This window comes from Leguminivora glycinivorella, chromosome 23, assembly GCF_023078275.1.
Source record: "Leguminivora glycinivorella isolate SPB_JAAS2020 chromosome 23, LegGlyc_1.1, whole genome shotgun sequence".
Lineage (NCBI taxonomy): Eukaryota > Metazoa > Arthropoda > Insecta > Lepidoptera > Tortricidae > Leguminivora > Leguminivora glycinivorella.
In genome coordinates this window covers 7,692,823-7,717,441 of record NC_062993.1, presented here as the reverse complement: position 1 = coordinate 7,717,441, position 24,619 = coordinate 7,692,823, and the positions used below count along the sequence as shown (strand labels likewise).

Below are 24,619 nucleotides of genomic sequence, written 5' to 3'. Positions count from 1 at the left end.
AAAAAGTAAGTAAATAAACACTTTATTGTACAAGAAAAGAATACAACACATATAATTTAAAATAGAAACAGGGTGTATAGTTTGCTAACTGGACACCACCCGACTAGTCGGGGCAGAGGTAGACCAAAAAAACGAGGCGAGATGACCTCGACGTATTTTGCTGCGGCTAGCCGAAGCAGGCGGCAAAACGTGATGGGTGGCGGAAGAAAAGAGAGGCCTTTGCAGTGGGTCACAAATATAGGCTAGGAAAAAAAATTGTTTGCTCTTGCCTGGGGTTTTTATCTAGCACGAAGTCGAAACTCCAAAACCATGCAGAGTGCGTTTTTTAAAAATGTAAAAAAGTACCTACAATTTTTTTTTCATGAATATGTACACTACTGTACTGTAAACACCACAATCAGAAAAGGTATCCGGGGTGGCACATGAGGAGCCCACGACGGTCCTGGTCAGTTCCATGTCGCTAACAGGTCCGGGTTCTCCATTTTAGTAGTAGCAAGGTGCTCCGCATTCCTGTAATAATGGTGATATAGTCAATGAACATTAATTAACAGTTATTTGTTATGCTAGGGGGCAAAGTTGTATTTTAACGCCGAGTGTGGAATTGAAAAATGAGCAAGTGAAAGGATTCTATAGTTGAACCACGAGCGAAGTGAGTGGTTCGAGAATAGAACTCTAAACTTGCGTGTTTTAAAACACGAGAAGTAAAATACATTTGCACCCGAGTGTAACACAAAACTTTTCCCCTCACTATAGCGAGGAAACTACAACGCAAAAAATGCGTTTATCACTGCTTCCAGTAGTTCCACAGGGTTGTAAATCATCTTTATTACTAGATTCACCTACATTTATCAATTTTAAAGCAGTTAATTTGACTTTATTCAAGGTCAAATTACTTTACCCACTAGTGGATAAAATGCGTTTTTACCCGCTGGTATTAAAGGACAAAACACGTGTTTCCGAGCTAGTGAGGGGGAAAATGTTTTTTCATCGCACTCTATTGCTATTTTGCACTTAATACATGCCAAGTTGCGCTTTCGCTTTCTCCCAGACCGGACTGTAGTTAGCTCCGGTTAAAAAGCCGTAATATAAGTAGTTCTCGAGATATTAAGTTATGTGACAGACGGACGGACACACAAGACGGACGGAACGGCACCATAAAGGTTCCTTTTGTACCTTTTTGGTACGGAACCCTAAAAAACCGCCGCTTTTGGAGTTCTGGTGAAAGGTACTTACGAATGTTGAATAGGCTACTTGCCTCCTAGTCAAATCAGCTTCCCTTTAAGAACTGTCAAAACGAATTTTAACGTTTTGCTAATATGAAATCGAATTGAGTGACGTCACGTTCAACTCATTTACTTTATATATTTCTAGCTGACGAATTAAATAGAATTTGTATTTAAAAATAACTTCTATCCATGTTTTCCTTATATTTATCTGATGCTTTATTTCGTGCATGGTATTAAATAATTTATTTTAAGTACAGTCAAGTTCCATGTTGTGTAGAAATGTGTATTTTTTAAAACTGCTTTCAATGTCTGGTTATTTGATGGAAATACAAATGAATACATCAATAACGTATACCTACCGTTAAGGTTTAAGGAGTTCCCTCAATTCGTCATGAATCCAATATCCGACTACCTATAAGAAATCGAGTTTGACAAAATTTGAGTTAAAAACTCAATATGCTTAGCAAACAAAGATCCTTTTGTGTCGTCTTTGAGAAGTTTCGTTCTGATCATCATAGCAGTTCCACTGCACCAACCCCAAACTCAAGTAATTTTGGAGAAAATAGGCTGTGACAGACGGACAGACAGGCGCACGAGTGATCCTATGAGGGTTCCGTTTTTCCTTTTTGAGGTACGGAATCCTAAAACCAAAGTCATAATAAGTGTCTCGTTCAAATTTGAGTAGTTCCGTTCTGATCATCATCAGCAGTTCCACTGCACTAAATGTCACTGTTCGGTACGGTCGACTACAAAGAGATGTATCCATTTCTCACCTTATTACGATGCAAGAAGCTGAAAAAGTGTATACATCTCTTTGTAGTCGACCGTACGTAAACGCATGCTGTTCTTATAATAACACAAAAACCAATATATGTATACCTGAATAAATTAAAGTTATGGTCTTTGGGAGCCTGGGGTCTGCTTTGACAATCAATCCCAAGATTTGGCGTAGGCACTAGTTTAACGAAAGCGACTTCCATCTGACCTTCCAACCCGATGGGTAATTAGGGCTTTATTAGGATTACCCGGTTTCCTCACGATGCTGTCCTTCAGCGAAAAGCTACTGGCAAATATCAAATGACATTTCGCACATAAATTCCAAAAACCTCATTAGTGCGATCCGGGGTTCGAACCCGCGAGCTCTAACGCGACCACTGTTCTGAACGTAAATGCATACTGTTCTTATAATAATACTAAATTAAGTCACTATAAGTGTGTCGTCCAGATTTGAGGAGTTCCTTTATGACCATCATCAGCAGTTCCACTGCACCAAATGTCACTGTTATGAATGTACTTAAATTAAAGCTATTCTCATATAAATACCAAATTCATTGTAAGTGTGCCGTGCAGATTTGAGGAGTTCCATTCTGATCCATTTCCATCATCATCAGTTCCATTGCACTGAGTTCCACTGTTCTGAACATAAATGCATGCTGTTCTTATAAAAATACCAAAGTCACTATGAGTGTGCCTTTCAGACTTGAGGAGTTCCGTTCTGACCATCATCAGCAGTTCCACTGCACCAAATGTCACTGTTCCGTACGTATATGCATGCTGTTCTTATAAAAACACAAAAATCACCACATGTATGCCTTCAAGATTCGAGGAGTTGCCTTGATTTCTCCAGGATCCCATCATCAGAACTGGGTTTTGATAAAAATAGGACTAATCTCAAATCTGTATACATATATACATTCAATAAAAAAAAAAAAATGAAATCGGTCCTGTAACAACGGAGAAATCGACAACATAAAGAAACCGGTCAAGTGCGAGTCGGACTGGCCCACTGAGTAGTATCCGTACAAACTTACAAAAGTTAAAATAATCTCATGTATCTCATATATGTACCTATAACTTTAAAGATTTGACTATAATTACCTATAGGTATCGGTGAATTCGCTAACTAATTTGCGCGACCTGTTTAGTATGTTAGTTTTTCAGGGATAATTATTTCTTAATGTTAACTCATTTGCATAGTTTAATCTTAATTTAGAAGAGATTTTTTTTACATATAATCTCTTATTCATTTGTAGTTCGATCTGTTCGATAAAATCCGCAAGGGTGGTTAAATTGAATTTTAAATCTGATTAGTTTTTAAAACCGAAATAAATTACACATATGAAAGAAAAAGTGACCAAGGCCTCCAGTGCCTGAGGCTGGAATCGAACCAACGTACCCTGCAATCGCGGCAGATGCCTATTTCCGCTCGGCCACCCAGGTCACAGATGCTGAGGTCGAAATTATCTCTCATATGAGTAATCTATACAAGGACTCGCAGCGCCCTCTGACCATCCCTAGAACCTTCCTTCCTTGACAGATTTGAGGCGGCGGTTAAAAATAGTTTTGATATGTACAATTTGAGCTTTTTCATACGATACCCCACTTGACGTAGTAGCTTGACATGATTTACAGTTTGTCATTAGAAGTTAAAAATGTTCATACCTGTTCCAAATTTCAAATCGATAGCAAAATTACCTAGTTCTCGAGATATTTAGAAATATGACAGACAGACAGACATACGGACAGAGTGGGACCATAAAGGTTCCTTTTGTACCTTTTTGGTACGGAACCCTAAAACCAAAAAAAATACAGACGAATTGAGAACCCCTTCCTTGAGATTTGGAGCGGCGGTAAAGTTAAAGAAAAACATGAACCCTAATAATTATATAACCTCCTTTATTTTCGATAAAAAAAGTCTGTTAAAAAAGGGACATAACTCTTTTCAACTAATCAGTTCAGTATTTTTTTATGAATTCAAGCTTTTATTTTTATAAATTTAACCCTTAAATGCATGACCTTGACAAAGATTAATTCAAATTTGTATTTTGACATGCTGTCATTACAGTCAAAAATAGATGATGCATATATACATCGCTGTGCATTAAAGGGTTAAGTCGTTTTTCCTCTATTGTTGGCATTGTAGATACACAGATATTTTCAATTTTGTTAAACTTATTACCTGGCTCTCAGATTCTCCGCTCATTGTAGCTGCTTCTGTGAACGTCGGCGATTCTTGACGTTTGGGTTCCGACGCGCCTTCATCATTAAATCTGCAATAATAATGATCACGAATAAATCAGAAGTTTCCAACCATTGGCGTGTGCAAAGGGCTTGGCACTTGGCAGTAATAGTTATTTGTTATACAAGGGGGCAAAGTTGTACTTGAACGTCGAATGTGGAATTGAAAAACTAGCAATTGAAAGGATACCTGCGTTTCACGATAAAATATCAAGAGCCAACACCATGGCAGCTCCTCGAAACAATCACTAGTCCTTGTTCCAGGAAGCCCAGGAGATCCGAAAATTGGTCCTGGACAAATCGGCCTTGGTCCGATGAAGAATCACTGTAACATAAAAAATAAATTTACAAGTTAATTAGTGTTAATTTACAAGAGAAAATGCTTGAGTTGCTAAAAAATCCCTCAACTCTTCATGGATTCCAACATCAGAACAGCGCAGGTTTCGACATGTCACAAAAGAACGCCACCTCAATAAGTCAATACGTAGGCAACAGAACCCTAGGCGTTACGGGGCCCGAATAGAAGGGGCAAACTAAGAAAGAGGTAGCGCAATATCATTTTTAGGGTTCCGTACCAAAAAGGTACAACAGGAACCCTTATGGTGCGACTCTGTCCGTCTGTCTGTCCGTCTGTCACATTCCTAAATATCTCGAGAACTACTAATGCTATCAACTTGAAATTTGGAATAGTTGTGAACATTGTGAACCTCTACAAATAGAACATATAATTTTTTTTAATTTATTAATTTTAATTGTAGAACATGGCCAAAATGAAAGGGGGGCAAACTGTAAATTTCAAGTTACTAGGTCAAGTGGGGTATCGTTAGAAAGAGCTCAAATTGAACGTAAATAAACTATTTTTTTAAAAATTTTTGTTGTGGAAAAAAAGAATTTTGAAGGAAAATGTAAAAAAAAATACCGTCCCCCCCCTTATCTCCGAAGTTTACCAACGAAAAATTATGAAAATTTTAGGAAACATTTGTTTTATGCTAAATATTACAGGAAAAATATAATCGTGTTTGTATCTTGAAAACCTTTTTTTTAATTCACAAAAAACTTTTCAGATTTTTACTTTTAATTTACCCACCTTTGCGGATGTATATAGTACTTCAAATTAATACGAGATGTTACGAAAATCAAATTCTTTCCAATAAAGTAAAAATTGTTTAAATCGGTTAACATTATAAAGAATAATCCCTGAAAAACCAACATACTAATATGGTCGCGCAAATTAGTTAGCGAATTTACCGAGAGATGGCGCTATATACAATAATGCTCATTAGTACCTATACTTTTGTCTTCTAGTCAAGTCGTTAGAGGTATGTGAAAACGTGAGATTATTTTAACTGGGGAGTTTGAAAGTTTGTACGGAACCCTCGGTGGGCGATTCCGACTCGCACTTGACCGGTTTTTTTAAATTTGTTTTAGAATAACGTCACTTTTATTCGAAAACTTTTTTACAAACCTATTTAAGTGTAGAGAAAAAAGTTTTGTACCGAACCGAACTAAGTTCGGTTCGGTACAAAACTTTTTGTCTTATCCAACGACTATAAGGTAACGGGCCCAATCATGGACAGTTTAAGATGAAATTTTGCCTATTTTCGATATTTCACTGAAACATGTAAAAATTCTACCGCTAAACGTGTTAAAACTTGAATGTCTTATCTTTCTTTTACATTTCCAGCGCATTGCAGAATAGATACTCCTATTGGTTTCTTCATAATTAACAAATTAAAGCAAGGTGCTTTTTCTCCAATCATGGACGGCAGTTCTCCAGTAATGGATCCCCCATTATGAACGGTGAAATAAGTTTAAAAATTTACATTTAAAGCAAACTAATACTCAATGAGACAATTTTATATACCCCAAATAAAATTAAGTAGTTTGGGTTATTTTAACATAGGATTGTTTCTTGTAAATTTTGGTTTTTGTAAATTGTTCCTTGTCCACGGAACGGAGGTACGCAGTTTTCCGGGTCCAGTTATGGACACTCGCAAAATAACACAATTTCTTTATATCTTTGGAGTAACAAACTAGTATGTTTTATACCTTATCTCATGGTTAATACAGTAAGTAAAACTCATTCAAGTTTACACCGAGTATTATTTTTTTTATTAATTTATACACGAACTCTACTCTCTTAGCAACCTTATTTAATGAGAATTTTTACTAATATTTTTTTTCAGTAAACTGATGACTTTTATCTAGCCGCCAAATCCTTCAGAAATAACCGAATTAAATGAAACGTCAAAATTAAGCAGCTCTATTACTCTTGTTTATGGTACAATGCCGTCAATTTTCAGGAACTAATTTCAAATTATTATTTTTAAGGATTTGTCCATAATGGTATCACCGTCCATTATGGGGTATTTTACATTATACCAAGAACCATTTAATACAGGACCAGCAGAGTCCATACTAAATACCGTACCCCAGCTGGCAGCCGTCAATCTATGTCGCTAGATGTCACTAAGAGTGTCATTTGAATAAAAATGTCGTTATTTAACACGTTCACTGCGGAGCCGGATTTTGTGAACTCGCTCTCAGTGCGTTACAACCCATGAGAGTCCTGTATTGAGCTTTCTCTCTGTGCGGTACAAGTCAATTACAGCTTGTAAGGAGGGTTTCATATTTTACCTAAAATACCTTTACCAGATACACATTTATTAAATTTTATTGAAACAATATTTAGTCTAATAACTAATCTACACAATACTGTCTTCGCCGAAGTTGATGACTGTTCGTTTAGATTTTATAGACGAATTAATTAACAGGTCAAAATTGACTTGTGCCGCACAGCCAGAACGGGCACAGGTAAAAATGTCGATGATTTAGTAGTGATGAGGAAAATAAACGAACTAATATATCGATCCAATTCTTACTTTCTTTACCTTTAATGTAACCAGATTTTTATATACAACCAAAACTTTTAACTTTGCTCTTAACATTATTTAAAAAACGATTTTTAGAAATTTTAGTAAATATTTTGCATCAAGCAATTTGAACTTTTTACAATATATTTTTACGTAATAATATTTAGCAAAATTGTAAGCGTTTTGCGTATAAAAGCGTTATATTGTATTTAACGAATTTCATTTAAAACAATCGAAACACATTTTTTCACCACAAAATAACGTGTGGATTGATAATATGGTAACAATACTAATGCATTTTGCACTTTGCTCCAGTGCTATACAAGGTCGTGCGTAACAGGTCATTAAAGGCCCTGTTCCGCACTGAATAACAAAAGTCTAAGACTGGTGCGAACAGGACATATGTGACCTGTTTATTAATTTATATGCTGTCAAATAGAGTGTAAAATGATAAATATAAACGTATACTTGACTATATAAAAATAATAAAATATAACAATGATATGGGCTTCGCACCAGGGTAAAGTTGCGCATTTCTGTCGCCGCACCAGGGGGAAGTCCAGAACAGGGTCAGAATGACCTGTTTCGCAGTGAACGTGTTAAAAAAAACCGGCCAAGAGCGTGTCGGGCCACGCTCAGTGTAGGGTTCCGTAGTTTTCTGTATTTTTCTCAAAAACTACTGAACCTATCAAGTTCAAAACAATTTTCCTAGAAAGTGTTTATAAAGTTCTACTTTTGTCATTTTTTTCATATTTTTTAAACAAATGGTTCAAAAGTTAGAGGGGTGGGGGGGACGCACATTTTTTTCCTTTAGGAGCGATTATTTACGAAAATATTAATATTATCAAAAAGCGATCTTAGTAAACCCTTATTCATTTTTTAATACCTATCCAACAATATATCACACGTTGGGGTTGGAATGAAAAAAAATATCAGCCCCCACTTTACATGTAGGGGGGGTACCCTAATAAAACATTTTTTTCCATTTTTTATTTTTGCACTTTGTTGGCGTGATTGATATACATATTGGTACCAAATTTCAGCTTTCTAGTGCTAACGGTTACTGAGATTATCCGCGGACGGACGGACGGACGGACGGACGGACGGACAGACAGACATGGCGAAACTATAAGGGTTCCTAGTTGACTACGGAACCCTAAAAATACGCACGCGGTAGTTCAACGGCATTACAAATGATACAGTAAAAAGTATATAGATGACGCTAGGGGCCCGTGTCATGTTTCAGTCCCTGTTTACAACGCAAGCCATCGGCATCGTTCTTATTTTGAATTATGACAGTCATCCAAAAGAGTACCATACTGTCAAATTTTCTATCGCTTTCATTTTGAGCGTGACGTCAATGATTAGTAATATTACTTTCAATATATTTCAAATTTATATTTTAAATGAGGCCATTTCGAATAGTGTTTATGATTATGATAGATATCATGTTGACAATCAATCTCCGTCTCGCTCGCACCAATCCTATATTTGTACGAGTGCGACCGAAACGAGTTGAGTATTATTTAAAGATTTTTGAATGTGCAAAATCCATGAAGAATAGAAATAAAGGAGCAACCTCTTTAAGTATCAGAAGTGCACATATAAAAGAAAAGATAGGTGGCGCTGCAATCGCAGGTGCATAAGGGTTTGACAATCTCTTTGCCTTCTCGGTAGTGAGTGACCCCGCCTACGGAGCAAGGGGTCCCGGGTTCAAATCCTGGTGAGACCTTTATTATTTTTTTCTACTAATTTAATGTCCAAAAATATTTTTTTGTTTTGTTACAACTTTTTTAAATTTCATTTGCAAGACTTACAACATTACTGAAGAATCCTAAGATGGGGCAAACAATGTAAAAGGGCTTAAGTTAACATTTGTATGAATAAAACAATAAATAAACACAAATAAAATACACAAAAAGAAAATAAATGTATAAAAAAAAAAAACAGAAAGATCGCTGTCAGAATTGAACCCGAGAACATCTGCGTACGAAGCCAGCGCACTACCACGGGACTACGTCTTGACTTGCTCAGTCTGACGAAATTAGCCTAGAGAAAAGAACGTCTAATGTCATCTCACATCGCTGATCATTGAGCGAGACATGCGCTCCAAGCGGAGATATTTGTAACTGCAATTATAAAGGCTCAGCCGGTCATTTTTGCGACTGTTCTACTTCGACAGACTTTCCTCCTTATCTCTAGTCTCCCTGGCAAAATCTTATTGGTAGTTGTCACAAAAACCTACTTTTTCCATAAAGCCTGGCTTCCACATATGCGGAATCGAGCGGCGTCGAGTCGAGTTTTCATCTTATACATTTGAATGCTATTCGACGCATCATGAGAAATGCAAAATACGAAAGTATAGCTATTAGTAAACTACGTAATAATTTATGGCAGAAGGTCCTTTAAGTATTAGGGACTGAATAAATTAACCGACTTGGTATTACAGGGATCTCAACTCTTTTTTACGCCAGAAGAACTGTGTTGAAGGACCAGCGATTACGTAGTTCCTGACGAACTATTGTAATATAAAATAAAATAAAACGGAAAAACAAAATTATGGTAATTGATGCGTGCCGAACTTACTGCTGTTGTTTTCTCGACAGTTCAGCGGGCGGCCACCCTTTCGAATATTTACTTGGTTCACTCTTTCTTGTGTACACTCGCGAATCGTTATTTATTTAATTAATAATTATAACTTTATTCGTCGTTGCGCATATTTTTTCACATTGACATCGAATGTCTTTTAGTTTAGCAGATTGACGTATTTTCTTATATTTTTTAAGAAGGTCGGCAAAAAGGCGGGTGACACGACAAATAAAAATGAGGTTGAACCTATCATAAGGAAGAGCGAACGAGATGGACGATATGAATGATAATGAATGAAAAGGGCGCGAACAAACTGAGTTGCGAAGACTTGGTGTTTTTACAAGTTTTGTTTTTGATGGGATACAGTATCTATTGTCTTAGTCCGTTTTTATCCGATCCGATATCGGATGTCGGAAGGATTTAAATGGAAAAACCGGCCAAGAGCGTGTCGGGCCACGCTCAGTGTAGGGTTCCGTAGTTTTCCGTATTTTTCTCAAAAACTACTGAACCTATCAAGTTCAAAATAATTTTCCTAGAAAGTCCTTATAAAGTTCTACTTTTGTGATTTTTTCATATTTTTTAAACTTATGGTTCAAAAGTTAGAGGGGACGCACATTTTTTTCCTTTAGGAGCGATTATTTCCGAAAATATTAACATTATCAAAAAATTATCTTAGTAAACCCTTATTCATTTTTAAATACCTGCCCAACAATATATCACACGTTAGGGTTGGAATGAAAAAAATATCAAACCCCACTTTACATGTAGGGGGGCAAACTAATAAAATATTTTTTTCCAATTTTTATTTTTGCACTTTGCTGGCGTGATTGATATACATATTGGTACCAAATTTCAGCTTTCTAGTGCTAACGGTTACTAAGATTATCCGCGGACGGACGGACGGACGGACAGAAAGACATGGCGAAACTATAAGGGTTCCTAGTTGACTACGGAACCCTAAAAACAAGTAAAAATATAGGTGAAATTATGTTTTTTTCAACTCCCGGGTTGCAAAACAATGCCATCTAGTTTTGAACCAAAAATTGAGCTTTTTTTTAGGGGTACGCTTTTTTGTATGGGCTATGTCAGTCCAGTATTAAATGGTTCTTGATTATACTAATATAATATAGCAATACCCATGACGAATTTGTGTCAAATGTCAGATTCCAAATTGAACATTAATTTTGAAATCAGCAGCCCCGAAACCTAATTTACGACACTCCCATGACGACACAAAAGTTAGGAAAAAATGGGTTCTGTAATGAAATTAATGATAATTATACTAATGGTTAAGATGTGAACTTAAAATATAGCTTTTTTGGCTCACCTTAACTATAAACTGAAATAGACCTACCATAACTACTTACATAATTTGCTAACTGCCGGACAAGCGCTTGACGAGCAGCGCGACCCAGCTGCAGCTCTTTGTTTAGCCAACACCTGTCAGGAGCCATTGCCAAATAAATATCAGCATTCTGCTGACGGGCGTCAAACTCCGCCGCTAATCTCTGCTCCTGCTGCTGCTCCTGTTCTTCGTGTCGGTTCAGCGGAGGCAGTTCACAATTCGCTTTGTTAGCTATATTGTCAAGCACACAACACGTTTTAACGATCTTAGCTGCCGCTGCTGGCTTGTAGTGCAGTTTCTCCATTGACGACAAACACTACCAACTGATTTTTAGTCGCCCAAAACACCGCTCTATACAGTTGCGGGCTCGAACTTGTAAAGCGGTATAACGAGCTTCTGGAGATCCTACAGGTGCATCCAAAAGTCAGTGCATCCATCAGTAGTGTTTGCCTCTGTGGGTAAGCTGAATCACCTGAAAGAATATAAAAATGTATGGCTGTGATATATTGAAATATACAATTATGCTACGAGTGTTTTGTCTAACAGTTCTTACTTAGAGTGATATTTAAATTGACTAAACAATTAATCACACGTGCACGGAAGAAGATATTACACAGAAGATACTATATTTCTTTTAGACATTTGTCAAATTTATGTCACGTTAGCTTTTTTTAAATATAAAATTATCATATCTACGTTTTCATGATGGGTCTACACCGACGCAAATGCACGTCATTCTTGTTTATTTTAATAATGCCAACGCCATCTTGCTACGAGTAGAGGAACCAAGTTGTGCCGAAAAAACTTGCAATTTACTCTTTGGTACGACAAAATCCCCGTCTAAGTGTCATAAACCAAACATGGCGGCCATACCCATCGACAAAAAAGTCTATATACTGTGCCATTCAGGAGAACGCATGCCTTGGTTCGTATTGTCAGGCCATGAGAGATTAAATTCGTGTAAAATTACGCAATTCATATCTTTGTAATGATATGATGATTCGAATTGCAATCTCATTCTGTCACTTTGACACAAGAGTAAAATCAAAGTAGAATCAATACTAGAGTCGTGACACGTTAGCAAAATGCAGACCAAAAGTGTGTACCAAAAGTAGTATTACAAGTTTGACCCAAAAAAGGAATTTAATCGTTTGCCGTGCTTAGGATTTCTACAAATAGGTGTTATTTGTGAATATTTTATCTTTTTGTTAGAAAGGCTCGGACGTATCGCGAAGTTTTGAGTCAAAGAGATTAATCAACTAACATATTTTTAAGCAATATTTTTTTTAAATATTTTTTGGTGTAGCTGGCACGACGACGACCGTCTATTAGCAAAAAAACATTTTACTTCAAGTAACAGTGAAAATGGAGATACGAGGTGATAAAAATGTCATATGTTATTTATTTCAAAGATAGAAGTCCGTTCTTTTAAAATACTCAAAACCAGGGATCGGAACCCGTTCCCAAATACCATTTGATATCGTTCTTAAACCGTTACCTATAAATTTTGTTCAATGGGAACAAAATAATTTCGGTTACGGTTCTTATATCGTTCCCTAAAAGAACGGTTCATTATAAATTTTGTTCAGTGGGAACAAAATAATTTCGGTTTCGGTTCTTATTTCGTTCCCTCAAAGAACGGTTCCTTACAGTAACGTTTAAATGAACGAACAGAATTTTAGCGTTCCTAAAACCAATATTATTTCGTTCCGAGCCGCGCGGGAGTAGGTATAGCGACTGTAGCGAGCGCCGGAGCCAAACGTTTTCGCCGACGCACGAGCCGCCTTTCGCTGTCTCTTTTTCACACGAAGTTCATTTATATTTCTGTTTCGGTTAGCCGGCCGGCCGCGGCTGGCAATGAAGGTGAAGGTAGGTTGTTTGTTTTGTTTACTTCATTTACTTGAGTTGCAACTTTCGGCGTATGTATAAACAGTGAACGTGCAGTGTAGTTGGGGAGTTTATTGCAAAACCTAAAATTTTTTGACCAAAGCATGAAACTTGGCACAGTTGTTCCTTATATCAAAATAAGCCAATTAAGATCGGGAGCCTTCCCCCTGGGGCCCGGGAGGGGGGGTCAAAGTACCGCTTCACCCGGCTTGGTTTGAAAAATTCTAACTTACCCCGTTTAGTTAATAGGTCATGTTTGGTATCGTTTTCGAGTAAATCAATAACGTAGAATTCGTTTTTAGTACTAAAATTATAATTTAATGGTAAATAAAATAAAATAAAAAAAATGAAATTTTCATCCATGATTTACAAATTCAAGTCATCATAAATGACAAACTGTTTGCTTTTACTATAAATAAAAAATATGATATGAAAGCTTATTTAATATAGATTATAAAAAATATAACTTTTATCCACATTTACAAACGTTAAGTTCCACAAAAAAATTACTTTAAGACGCGCGGCGTCGGGACGCCGCGAGCGTAATTTTAAAATGCCTCTATTTTAAAAACTCTATTAGACCCCGTTTAGCTATTAGGTTATGTTTGATATAGTTTTCGAGTAAATTAATAACAAAGAATTTATTTTTGGTACTATAATTATAATTTAATGGTAAATAAATTCAAAAAAAATATTCATTTATGATTTGCAAACTAAAGTCAACAAAAATGTCAACTGTTTGCTTTTTAACCCCGGACGCAAAAACGAAGGGGTGTTATAAGTTTGACGTGTCTGTCTGTCTGTCTGTCCGTCTGTCTGTCTGTCTGTCTGTCTGTCTGTCTGTCTGTCTGTTTGTCTGTCTGTGTGTGTGTCTGTCTGTGGCATCGTAGCTCACGAACGGATGAATCGATTTTGATTTAGTTTTTTTGTCTGAAAGCTGAGTTAGTCGAGAGTGTTCTTAGCCATGTTTCATGAAAATCGGTCAACTATGTCGCGATCGGGGGTTTTTTCAAAATTTTAATTTTGTGGTTAGGTTATTCTTTAAATAAAAAATATGATGTAAAAGCCTATGCGTATGTCACCAAATACCAAGACAAGTTTGGTGGAAACTTTCTTCACGAACTGCTTGGTGTCTGATGACCATGGTCCAAATGTTTCAAATGCAATTGCCGCAAATATGTAGTTGTTTTTTAAAAATGCATATTTGCGCGTTTAAACTGGGCGTTTTGCAGCAGCAGTCCCTGGTTTCTGGGCCGAGCGTTAGACGTTGGACGGAGCCAAGGTATCCACACAGGTCACGCCCCACGCCAAGGGTCGTCCCAGAAACCAAGGCAAAAGCGAGCAACCATCAGGCCGCTTACCGTCTGCTGCTGACAAGCCGACAGGTTCGAGGGTTGTCGGTATGTTCGATGTGCCGAGAGCCTTGCGGATTAAATCGTTAAGTGCAGCGTGTCACAAAATTCGGCCAGCACTAGACTGGCAGTGGAGTCCGTGGTGTCCTAATGCGTCGGCAACAAGGGTGTGGTTGGCATGTCTTTAGCCCCAGTCTTAGACAAATGGCAGTATATGATGAAGTAAGGCAGCCTCGGAAGGAGGTATGTTCTCCAAGTGTCGATCTTTTCTAGTAAAGAGGTTCTTCCGGCACTCATTCACTGTTGCGTAAGGACCCTTGATCTGAAACAATATGTGCATTGTCATTTTATTTAAACAGATTCTGCAACTATCAAATTACAACATTTTGGTGGATCACGTACCTAACCTTCACTATTACACACTTACCTATCATACAAAATAATTACAAACTTTAGTAGAATCTGATTAGCCTATCTATGATATTGCTCCATCTCGTAATAGTTTGAAGCCTTGGGTGGCCATGTTTCTCCCTTGTTGATCGTTTCAAGCTGCGTTTATCGTACCTATCCCATACTATGTCTAATCTAGAAACTTTTTCTTTTGGCTTTGTAGCTTAGCCAGGCCACCCAAGGTGTCAAACTATTACAAGATGGAGCAATATCAGAGGCAAATCAGATTCTACTAAAGTTTGTAATAATTTTGGGCATATAATTAACCGGGCAACTAAAATATTAAACGGGAAGTTATTTTTGAGGCCCCATTTTAGTCGCCAAACTATTATTTTTGATACCCATTTCTATGGTTATTCAGTCGCCCGGTTAAATACGTGCCATAATTTTGTATGATACGTAACGTAAGTGGGTAATACTGAAGGTTACGTGATCCACCAAAAAGTTGTAATTTGATAGTTGTAGAATCTAAAATGATAATGCACATATTGTTTCAGACCAAGTCGTTGCGCAACGGTGAATGAGTGGTCGAAGTACCTATCTCTTTAGGTACCAGAAAAGATCGACAATTGGAGAACATACCTCCTTCAGAGGCTGCCTATCAGCATATACTGCGCACAGTGTACCAGGGGCCCATTTCTCGAAGCTACAAGTTACAATTTACAAGTGGTTTTCAATGTCTAATATGACAAGTTGGAAAGAGACTTCCGCTTGTAACTTGTAACTTTCAGTTTTGAGAAATGGGACTCAGGCGTTCTTGTTTGGAGTCAGGCGTTGGTGCCACACCAAAATTTGCCAAGTCCGTCTTCTTGGGGATGGAAGGAAGAAGGAGACGAATGGGTACCACACTGGTCAGACAACACTGAAGTGGCCAGTATATGCTTAGAAGTTACAAGATGTTAATGTAAATCAGGTTGCAAAAACCGATGCAACTGCAAAAAGAGGGTAGAGCCCTCTTTATGCAGTTGCATATGTACCCAGCTATGTCTCTGTGAAGGGAATGTATAGTATGAGTAATCTGTCAATTAGGACACCACAAACTAAACTATAAGTGCTAACTTTTCAGTGTTGGATACTCTATGGCAGTTCCGACTCAATTATAATAAGCTCATTATAATTGACTTTAGTTAACTATAATAATTTCAAAAATAGAACTTCATACAATTTCTATACTAATTTGCAGTACCTGGCAAATTTTCCTGCATCTGAAACACATTTTTTTTATCTGTCGCGTTGTCGGCCAATCAGAGACGGTTATTACAAACAATTGGTTGCTAGGTAATTCGATGTTGATACAACGGTGAAAGACTCTATTGACATTAATTTTAACTTGCATGAATGATGATATTTCCGTCCATTGATGATGAAGATGATGACTCGTAGAAAAAGTATTGTATACAATAGTGATATAATCAAACTTTTCACTCTCGTACCATACTACACATGGTACTCGACTGAAAAGTTTTGTATTATATCATGATTGTATAAAATACTATTATATAAATTTCTTTCAGGATTCACTACAATGAATAAATAACAGGTACAGTCGGTCTTTAGAGTGTGTGGTCCGACCCGAGTGTTGCCGTTGTCGACACCGGAGTCCATAATAATGAATCTTTTTCTATTTATGCATTAACACACCTCTGACACTGGAGATCAAATATATGAAAGAGGCGCGTTCCCCGCACACAGTCTAAGCTCGCGTAGGTGAACGCGTACTATCCTTTGTGAATAGGCTTTAATATCATATTTTTATATTTATGGAAAAAGCAAACCGTTTGACATTTATGGTGACTTGAATTTGTAACTCACAGAAGAAATTTAAAAAAAAAAATATTTTTTAATTTCATTTAACATTAAATGGTCATTTTAGTACCAAAACTAAATTCTACGTTATTTATTTACTCGAAAACGATACTAAACATGACCTAATAGCTAAACGGGTTCTAATAGAGTTTTTTAAAATAAAGGCATTTTAAAATTACGCTCGCGGCGTCCCGACGCCGCGCGGCTTAAAGTTTTTTTTATGAAACTTAACGTTAGTAAAGGTGGGTAAAAGTTATATTTTTCATAATCTATATTAAATAGGCTTTCATATCATATTTTTTATTTGTAGAAAAAGCACACAGTTTGACATTTATGATGACTTGAATTTGTAAATCATAGATCAAAATTTCAACTTTTCATTTTTTTTATTTTATTTACCGTTAAATTATAATTTTAGTACCAAAAATGAATTCTACGTTATTGATTTACTCGAAAACGATACCAAACATGACCTATGAACTAAACGGGGTATGTTAGAATTTTTCAAAGCAAGCCGGGTGAAGCGGTACTTTGACCCCCCCTCCCGAGCCCCAGGGGGAGGCTCCTGAAGGCTCCCGATCTTAATCGGCTTATTTTGATATAAGGAACAACTGTGCCAAGTTTCATGCTTTGGTCAAGAAAAAAAGGTTTGGCCTCTTTTTGTCGATAAACGTCCCCACTAAGTGATAGTGTATGCGTTATGCTGGATATTGAAACTATATAATAACATTAAGATGGGAAGGAAGAAACAGCATAGAATATACACCATGTATATGTATGACGAGGCTACAAAAAAATCAAAATGTTTAATGGAAAACTGTGACATAAACATAAGTTTGTTATTTTTTACTTTGAGCTCTTGAGCTAGGTTTGGATAACTTTACATTAATATTAAATAATAACTTGTCAATGTTAACCTGATAAACATAACAGTCCCAAACTATGTGTACGTTGTACGTAATTTGTGTATGCTTATAGCGTAACTAGCGAATAAGTGTAGGTGCATATGCATATACAACCTTGGAGGACTACACATTTATTTTATTGTCACCATACCAACTGGTAAAGGCTCTCTTGATTTTCTTTCTTTCTTCTTTCAGAGCTTGTGTATGTTTTTAAAGGTTTCATTTTGTAAGTCTTTCTTCTTCGATGTCAATATTAGAGATGTGTTTCATCACTCATCAGGACAGGAATGACACACTTTTATATGAACTAGGTATAAATATACGTATCGTTTTTAGGGTTCCCTAGTAAACAATAGACGGCCAAGCAAATTTTGTCACTAAAAAGGGCGGCAAATTTTAAAATTGTAGAGCTCACCGGCCAATTGTCTTCATAAAGCCTGTCTACTTAAAGTTTCACGTTAACGGAATCATTAAAGGATTAAGACGATACAGGAGGCAAGCACGAATTCAGATTTTTAGGTCTTTATCGCCGTCGCGCTGACGGGGGCGGAACCCACAGAGAGGCCCTGTATAGTTGTGTGTGCGCGTGGCGCACGCACACAGACGCGTACGCCGGCGGCGCAAGTACTCGCGCTCGAGCCGACCGACCGGCGCCCGCAATCGCTCTCTATCTATATTTTTCTAGTTTTGGACTTCTGATTTGCGTATAGTTTTGGACTCCGTGAAGTATACTCGTACTGATTTGAATAGAATGCAAATTTGTCATATTTTAGGTATTCTAAATATTATTCCTTACCTTATACATAATGTAATTATCTTAAAAGGAATCATGATACCGAAATAAAGTTATTTGGTATGTAAAAAACTAAAGCCTTTTCGATGTCCCTGCAAGCATATAGCTCTGGAACCCCACTCTGGACGGCCGGTTAAGGCAAACAAGTAGGTTCTTATTATTTAGGATTATACCGTTTGATAACATATGTACGACGCCGACGATATGAAAAATACTAAATGTCGCTCATAGTCATATGATATGTTATTTTATCTTTATGTAATTTTGACTAAATTCGATTTTAATCAATTTAGATAATCTGATTGAGATATGTGATCTGATTGAGATATTACGTAATACTGATGATATTTACATCGAATATGTCGTATCGTATGTTAGACCAGCTTCTCCCTGTTTAGATATCAGCACAGAACACCCCACTAGAAACCTAATGCAAGCGATATTGTTCGAGACGCAAATCACCAATTCTTGCGGGGTGAGGCGGGCGCGCACGGTGCTGCCATTGGTCGTTTCAAATAATGGCGCGCCTTTACGATTAGCAGTAGGGATGGGAATGGGACATGTCTATTATAGACAATGGTACCGGTACCAGTACTGTGGTGAATTTGTTTTGCAACAAATTATAATATTATTTATTTATTTATTTATTATTTGTAAAGCAGGCAGGCAGTTGTAGTAACTGATAAAGCCTGTATCCAGTTGTCGGTAGAGGTTTCAGGTGTTATGTGGAATTAGCACTGTGCTTAAATAATAAGGCCTAGTTTATAATTAGTTAAGTTAGTTTATAATTAAATTATAATAAGGCCTAGTTACCCTTCGGGTTGGAAGGTCAGATGGCAGTCGCTTTCTTAAAACTAGTGCCTACGCCAAATCTTGGGATTAGTTGCCAAAGCGGACCCTAGGCTCCCGAGCCGTGGCGAATGCCGATGCCGGGATAACGCAAGGAGGATGATGATTGTGATAGCACCTCAATAAAAATCATTCTACTAACTAATTCACTAAACTGTGCATTTTTACTTACGTTTACTAAGTTAAATTACCAACTAAATATTCTAAACTAATCAATCAACTAAATAACACTACAGACTCTACAGATTCTAGATAATTATTCACAATTACAAATCTGCTTTCTTTTATATTTCATAAAATGGTAGCACATGGTACGAACGGTAGTACGAAGTTCCCGCAACAGACATAAACTAACATGGCCCCCATCCCTAGTCGTTTACGTGAAAGGGATAGCATATCGCATTGTTAACTAGGCAAAAAGGGATGGATGCGCCTCGGCGCCGCTCAGCACAACCATATTGACCAGTATAAATGAACTCCGCGGATAATAAACAATATTCAACAAAATAATTAATTTGACTTAACTGTGGAATGTTATTCCATCTTTTTTATATGTAGAAGTGTTAGAAGACTTGCCACACCACTTTATGCTGTAAGAGACCATTGTTTGCAACCAAATTTGATTATTTAAGATTTTTTCCCGAGCGGACACGAACACTGTTAGCGGGTCGTATACTTGGGCGCTACTGATCGGTGTCGCACGCGTTCAAACTTTTATAAACCTGATTTGTCGTATGCTTGGTGACCGCGAGTCGCCCTGTAAGGGCCGTCTTGTTGTATTGGTCTGTGGATATCAGATTGCATTGACGAGTTTTTCATTGCCGATTTATTCAAATGCTAAATGCTTCACTGCTACTGTGGATTCAGCGATCCAAAAAGAACATTGGAATTTTCCAAACACCATTCAGCCTTGTTCTTTCTCACTTCCTATCTTTCATGTGCATGAGATCATTAACAAATATTCATGACAAAATAGATTAGTAGTGGTCATTCAAGGAGTAATATTTAATATTATTAATCGCTTTAATAACGTAAATGTATCAATTTTATCTTAAAATTCAACGTTTTTCACATGATTTTCTTAAATAATGCAATGGTATTTTTGTCTTAAACAATATTCGAATTATTCGTTTTATCCGAATTTCAACTTACAAAAAATCCGGATTTTAAAATTGGCGTATATCCGGATAAAACGAATATCCGGATTGCAAGCCCTAGTAGAACTGGAACTAATTAAGTACTATGGACAGGGACCTTTATTCTGAAAACGTCATAATTACTATTAGCAAGGATGATTCATATAGGATTGATAATGTTCGTTCATACTAAGAATCTTACCTGAATTTTTTAGCGCCACCTATTAAATAGTATCATAACTACACTGATGATGCCTACAAATATATTTTCTAGGGTTCCGTAGTCAACTAGGAACCCTTATCGCCATGTCTGTCTGTCCGTCCGTCCGTCCGCGGATAATCTCAGTGACCTAGAAACCCAGTTAGCACTAGAAAGCTGAAATTTAGTGTCAATATGTATATCAATCACGTCAACAAAGTGCAAAAATAAAAAGTGGAAAAAAATATTTTATTAGGGTGCCCGCCCCCCCTACACGTAAAGTGGGGAGAGATTTTTTTTTATTTCAACCCTGACGTGTGATATACCTATTGTTGGATAGGTATTAAAAAATGAATAGGGGTTTACTACTAACATTTTTTGATATTGTTAATTTTTTCGGAAATAATCGCTCGGAAATGTATGGGACATTTCAGGGGTAAATTTTTTTGTATGGGCTTTGTCAGTCCCGGTATATATCGTCCTTGCTATTAGGCAACTACTGAAATAATATTTGTGTGCTCTAATTCAATGTGCACCTCTAACGACTCTTACGCAGTGGCCATTGAGGCCAATCAATTAAAGTTGAGGAAACAGTCTCAGCTGTTGCCATTAGATTTCGTGAAAATAACATTGATCGCGTTGGATATGGTAAGTATGATTAAGAAACTAAAGCCTGACCAGAAATATATAACTATTGTCAGGAGTGCGCTGTTATTCTGATGTATGGAGTGACAGTTCAGTATAGTATGATGACTATGAAGAAAATAGTTTTAATGAAATTCCGCTACATGGCGCGTAGTCATATATTTCTGGTCAGGCTTTACATGTGTATAAAATAAAACAAAACTTATGAATCTTATGATATAATCTTTCCAGTAATTGCCTATATGTTTCCAGTAATTGCCACGAAAAATTGTTAAAGTTAGTGGTATTCCCAGTAGTTACTAGGAGTAAAAGCTGGGAAAATAACATTGTAGTTACCACTGGTAACAACATAGTGGTAACTCTAACTAGTGGACTAACCCTTATTTTATAACGATATTTCACTAACGAATGTACCAAAATATGATTGACTTTTATACTGAAGCTATAATTATGATAGAGTACACATAATCTTGATACACATTTAATAATATTTTTCTATTGTATTTTCGAGATCTTCTAAACAAGCCAGTAAATTCTCTTCGGGAACTTGTTCTAACTTTTTTATTATAACGACTGCAACTATATTACGCTTGCATGAACAAGGGCACATCGCGTCCGGTTCCGGTTCACTATAAATAGTATAAATGGATTGCATGGGTTGTGCTCTCTCAAGGACTGCATCTTGGTCCTTAAAAACATTTAAAAACATATCACTATTACAAATTCACACAGATTAAGTAACACACATATTTATACAAATTAGTGCAGATTATATTTTATACAGCTTTCTCACACTATACTATAAGCACTTACATCCACCTCAAGGTCATCAGAATCGCTTGGATATGGGGTAGTTTTTTCTCTCTATATATATTTTTTTTTTTGAAGACTAGATCTTCATCATCTATGTCAAAGCTTTTATCTGCAATAAAAATATTTTATTTATTTTGCATACTTACATTTCTAGATAATTATTACAATAAGTTACAATCTTTTGAGAATTGGGCCCTTGGTGTATCTACATGGAATACACAACTGTAGTTGGCGAGTGTATTAGTGTCTACACTGTCTACAGACGACCAAACCGACCAAGGTCAACAAGTACGGGATTGTAAGAGCGGGAGAGCTACGTCAACCGGGGTGGCTTTAGGAAAATTTGGGGTTACTTTGATGGTATTTGAACGGCTTTAAAATTAACATCATTCATTATTTACTGAAACTGTTCATGTAACTAGTAGCTGGATAATAGATCAATAAATATTCTTGTAAATCTACCATAGAAAATCGCGAATTTACTTACAGTATGACTTTAAAACTAAATTTTCAAAGTCACCCCTGCGTTTTAAAGCCACCCCGGTTGACCGTATAAGGCTTTCTCATTTTTTACAAATAACAGCGTCCCTAACTGACCTATGTCGGTACGGTCACCTGTAAGTACCTACTTTAGGAGTGACACCGAATAGGGCTTGTAATCCGGATATCCGCTGATTTTGAAATTCGGATAATTTACACGTTAAAATCCGGATAAAACGAATAATTCGAATATTGTGAATGACAGAAATACCATTGCAATTTTTAAGAAACTCATTTGGAAAACAAATTTTAAAGTAAAATTAACACATTTACGATATTAAAGCGATTTATATCAAAAATTACTCCTTGAGTGGCACTACTACCTTATTTAATAAGTAAATAAATAATAAATAAATATTGGGGGACATCTTACATAGATCAACCTAGCCCCAAACTAAGCAAAGCTTGTACTATGGGTGCTAGGCGACGATATAAATACATACTTATATAGATAAATACATACTTATATACACAGAAAACATCCATGACTCAGGAACAAATATCTATGCTCATCACACAAATAAATGCCCTTACCGGGATTCGAACCCGGGACCGCGGCTTAGCAGGCAGGGTTTTTTTCATGAATATTTGTGGATAATCTCATGTATATCAGTTTAACTCAATCAATCAAGTGACACTGAGTACCGTATCAAACGCTGCACTTTCATTATTGTTAGCATCCGAATACATTATAAATAAATAAATAAATTGCTAACAGAACTAAAACTGTTCAAATTTTCTGACAAAAAGAAGTCTTCTATGTATCCCGCGGCGGAAGACCTGTTTAGTATTGAACTGCAGAACAAGATGAAGTAGTTAAGCAGATACGCTTTTACATTTTATCCTTTCAAAATAGGTTTGCAAGTGTTGCAACACCAAAACTTTTTCGCTGTATACGTAACGTAAGGCCCTCTGGCTAAGAACGTCTACCCGAGAGTCCCAAGTGTAACTGGAATGGAGTCACGAAGTCATCAAAGATAAGAGGTGAAAATTATTAGAGAGAAAGATCATTCAGCCTTGTTATTTAACAAAGCTAAATGGTGTTTGTAATATGTCATAGTTCTTTTTGCATTTGAATAAATCGGCAATGAAAACCTCGTAAATGCAATCTGATATCTAAACAAGGAGTAGGTCTAACAAAGGTAATATTCGATCTAAACGATCACAACATGACGTTTTGCCTCATATGGCAATCAGATTATGTCTCTAGCATTAAAATTCATTAATATCAAATATTAGTCAAAATTACATAATCATATATCTTATGAGCAACTGAAGTCATTTCATAAAAAAGGCAAGAATGAAATAACTAAGTAACCTAACCTAACATTAAGGTTACGAACAACAGCTGAAGCCTGATTATAAAATAACAATTTCCTAAGGCGTTTTTTTCGTATCGTAGTACATAATTATGTTACTAAATATGAGATTTATTAAATAAAATAAAAAATATTCGAAATATCCGTTTTATCCGAATTTTCAAATATCGAGTCGAATCATCCGGATTTCGAATTGGACGGATAATTGCAAGCCCTAACACCGAACCACTGAGCAGAGTTTCAGTATTTAGGTTTATGAAGGTTTAGTATAGGTAAGTAAGTTTTACTCAGTGGCTCATTCTGTGCATCGATCAAGTCATAAATATCATCATTAGTACCCCTTTCACTCGCAGCAGTATAAGAACATTGGATGAATTGGGATTCTTCGAGTTCTGGGACACGGGAGTCTTGAATACTAAAAACAATTTATTTTTGTGACTAATTGCACATTGTCTTATCTTTAATTGTGACGTTTTTAGACTAAAGGTCCATTGTTGATAGTAGCTGATGTAATTTCTATGGTAATTGACTATCTACAGTACCAACAATGAGAGTCCTTTTAATTTAAAACGTCACAATTAATGGGAAAGTAGTGTATATTGCACACACACACACACACACACACGCACGCACACACACACACACACACACACACACACATATATATATATATATATATATATATATATATATATATATATATATATATATGCTGTAGAAATGTAGTCTGGCTGTGAGCGTTTGTGCATTCAACTACGCACACAGATGAGATGACCGTACCAAGGTCAAATAAGGACGCTGCTATTTGTTAGAAATGTTAGAATGAGAAAGTTATTTAACTCTCACGCTCTTGCTAATAGCGGCGTCGCGTCCT

At 36.5% G+C, this 24,619-nt stretch overlaps 1 protein-coding gene across 2 annotated transcripts; it reads right to left on the bottom strand.

Moving 5' to 3' along the window:
* Positions 1–411: 411 nt before the first annotated feature.
* Positions 412–11,627, bottom strand: LOC125238478. Of its 2 annotated transcripts, XR_007178450.1 has the most exons (4): positions 11,074–11,627; positions 4,435–4,569; positions 4,186–4,276; positions 412–510 (listed from the first exon to the last, which is right to left on the bottom strand). XR_007178450.1 is itself a non-coding variant. In XM_048145840.1 (2 exons), exons 1-2 carry the CDS (start codon positions 11,353–11,355, stop codon positions 484–486), a joined length of 309 nt encoding a protein of 102 aa, XP_048001797.1. In that variant the 5' UTR covers positions 11,356–11,627; the 3' UTR covers positions 419–483. The 2 variants fall into 2 exon arrangements, 1 of the variants encoding a protein (XP_048001797.1); XM_048145840.1 differs by lacking the exons at positions 4,186–4,276; positions 4,435–4,569 and having other exon boundaries at positions 419–510.
* Positions 11,628–24,619: the final 12,992 nt, after the last annotated feature.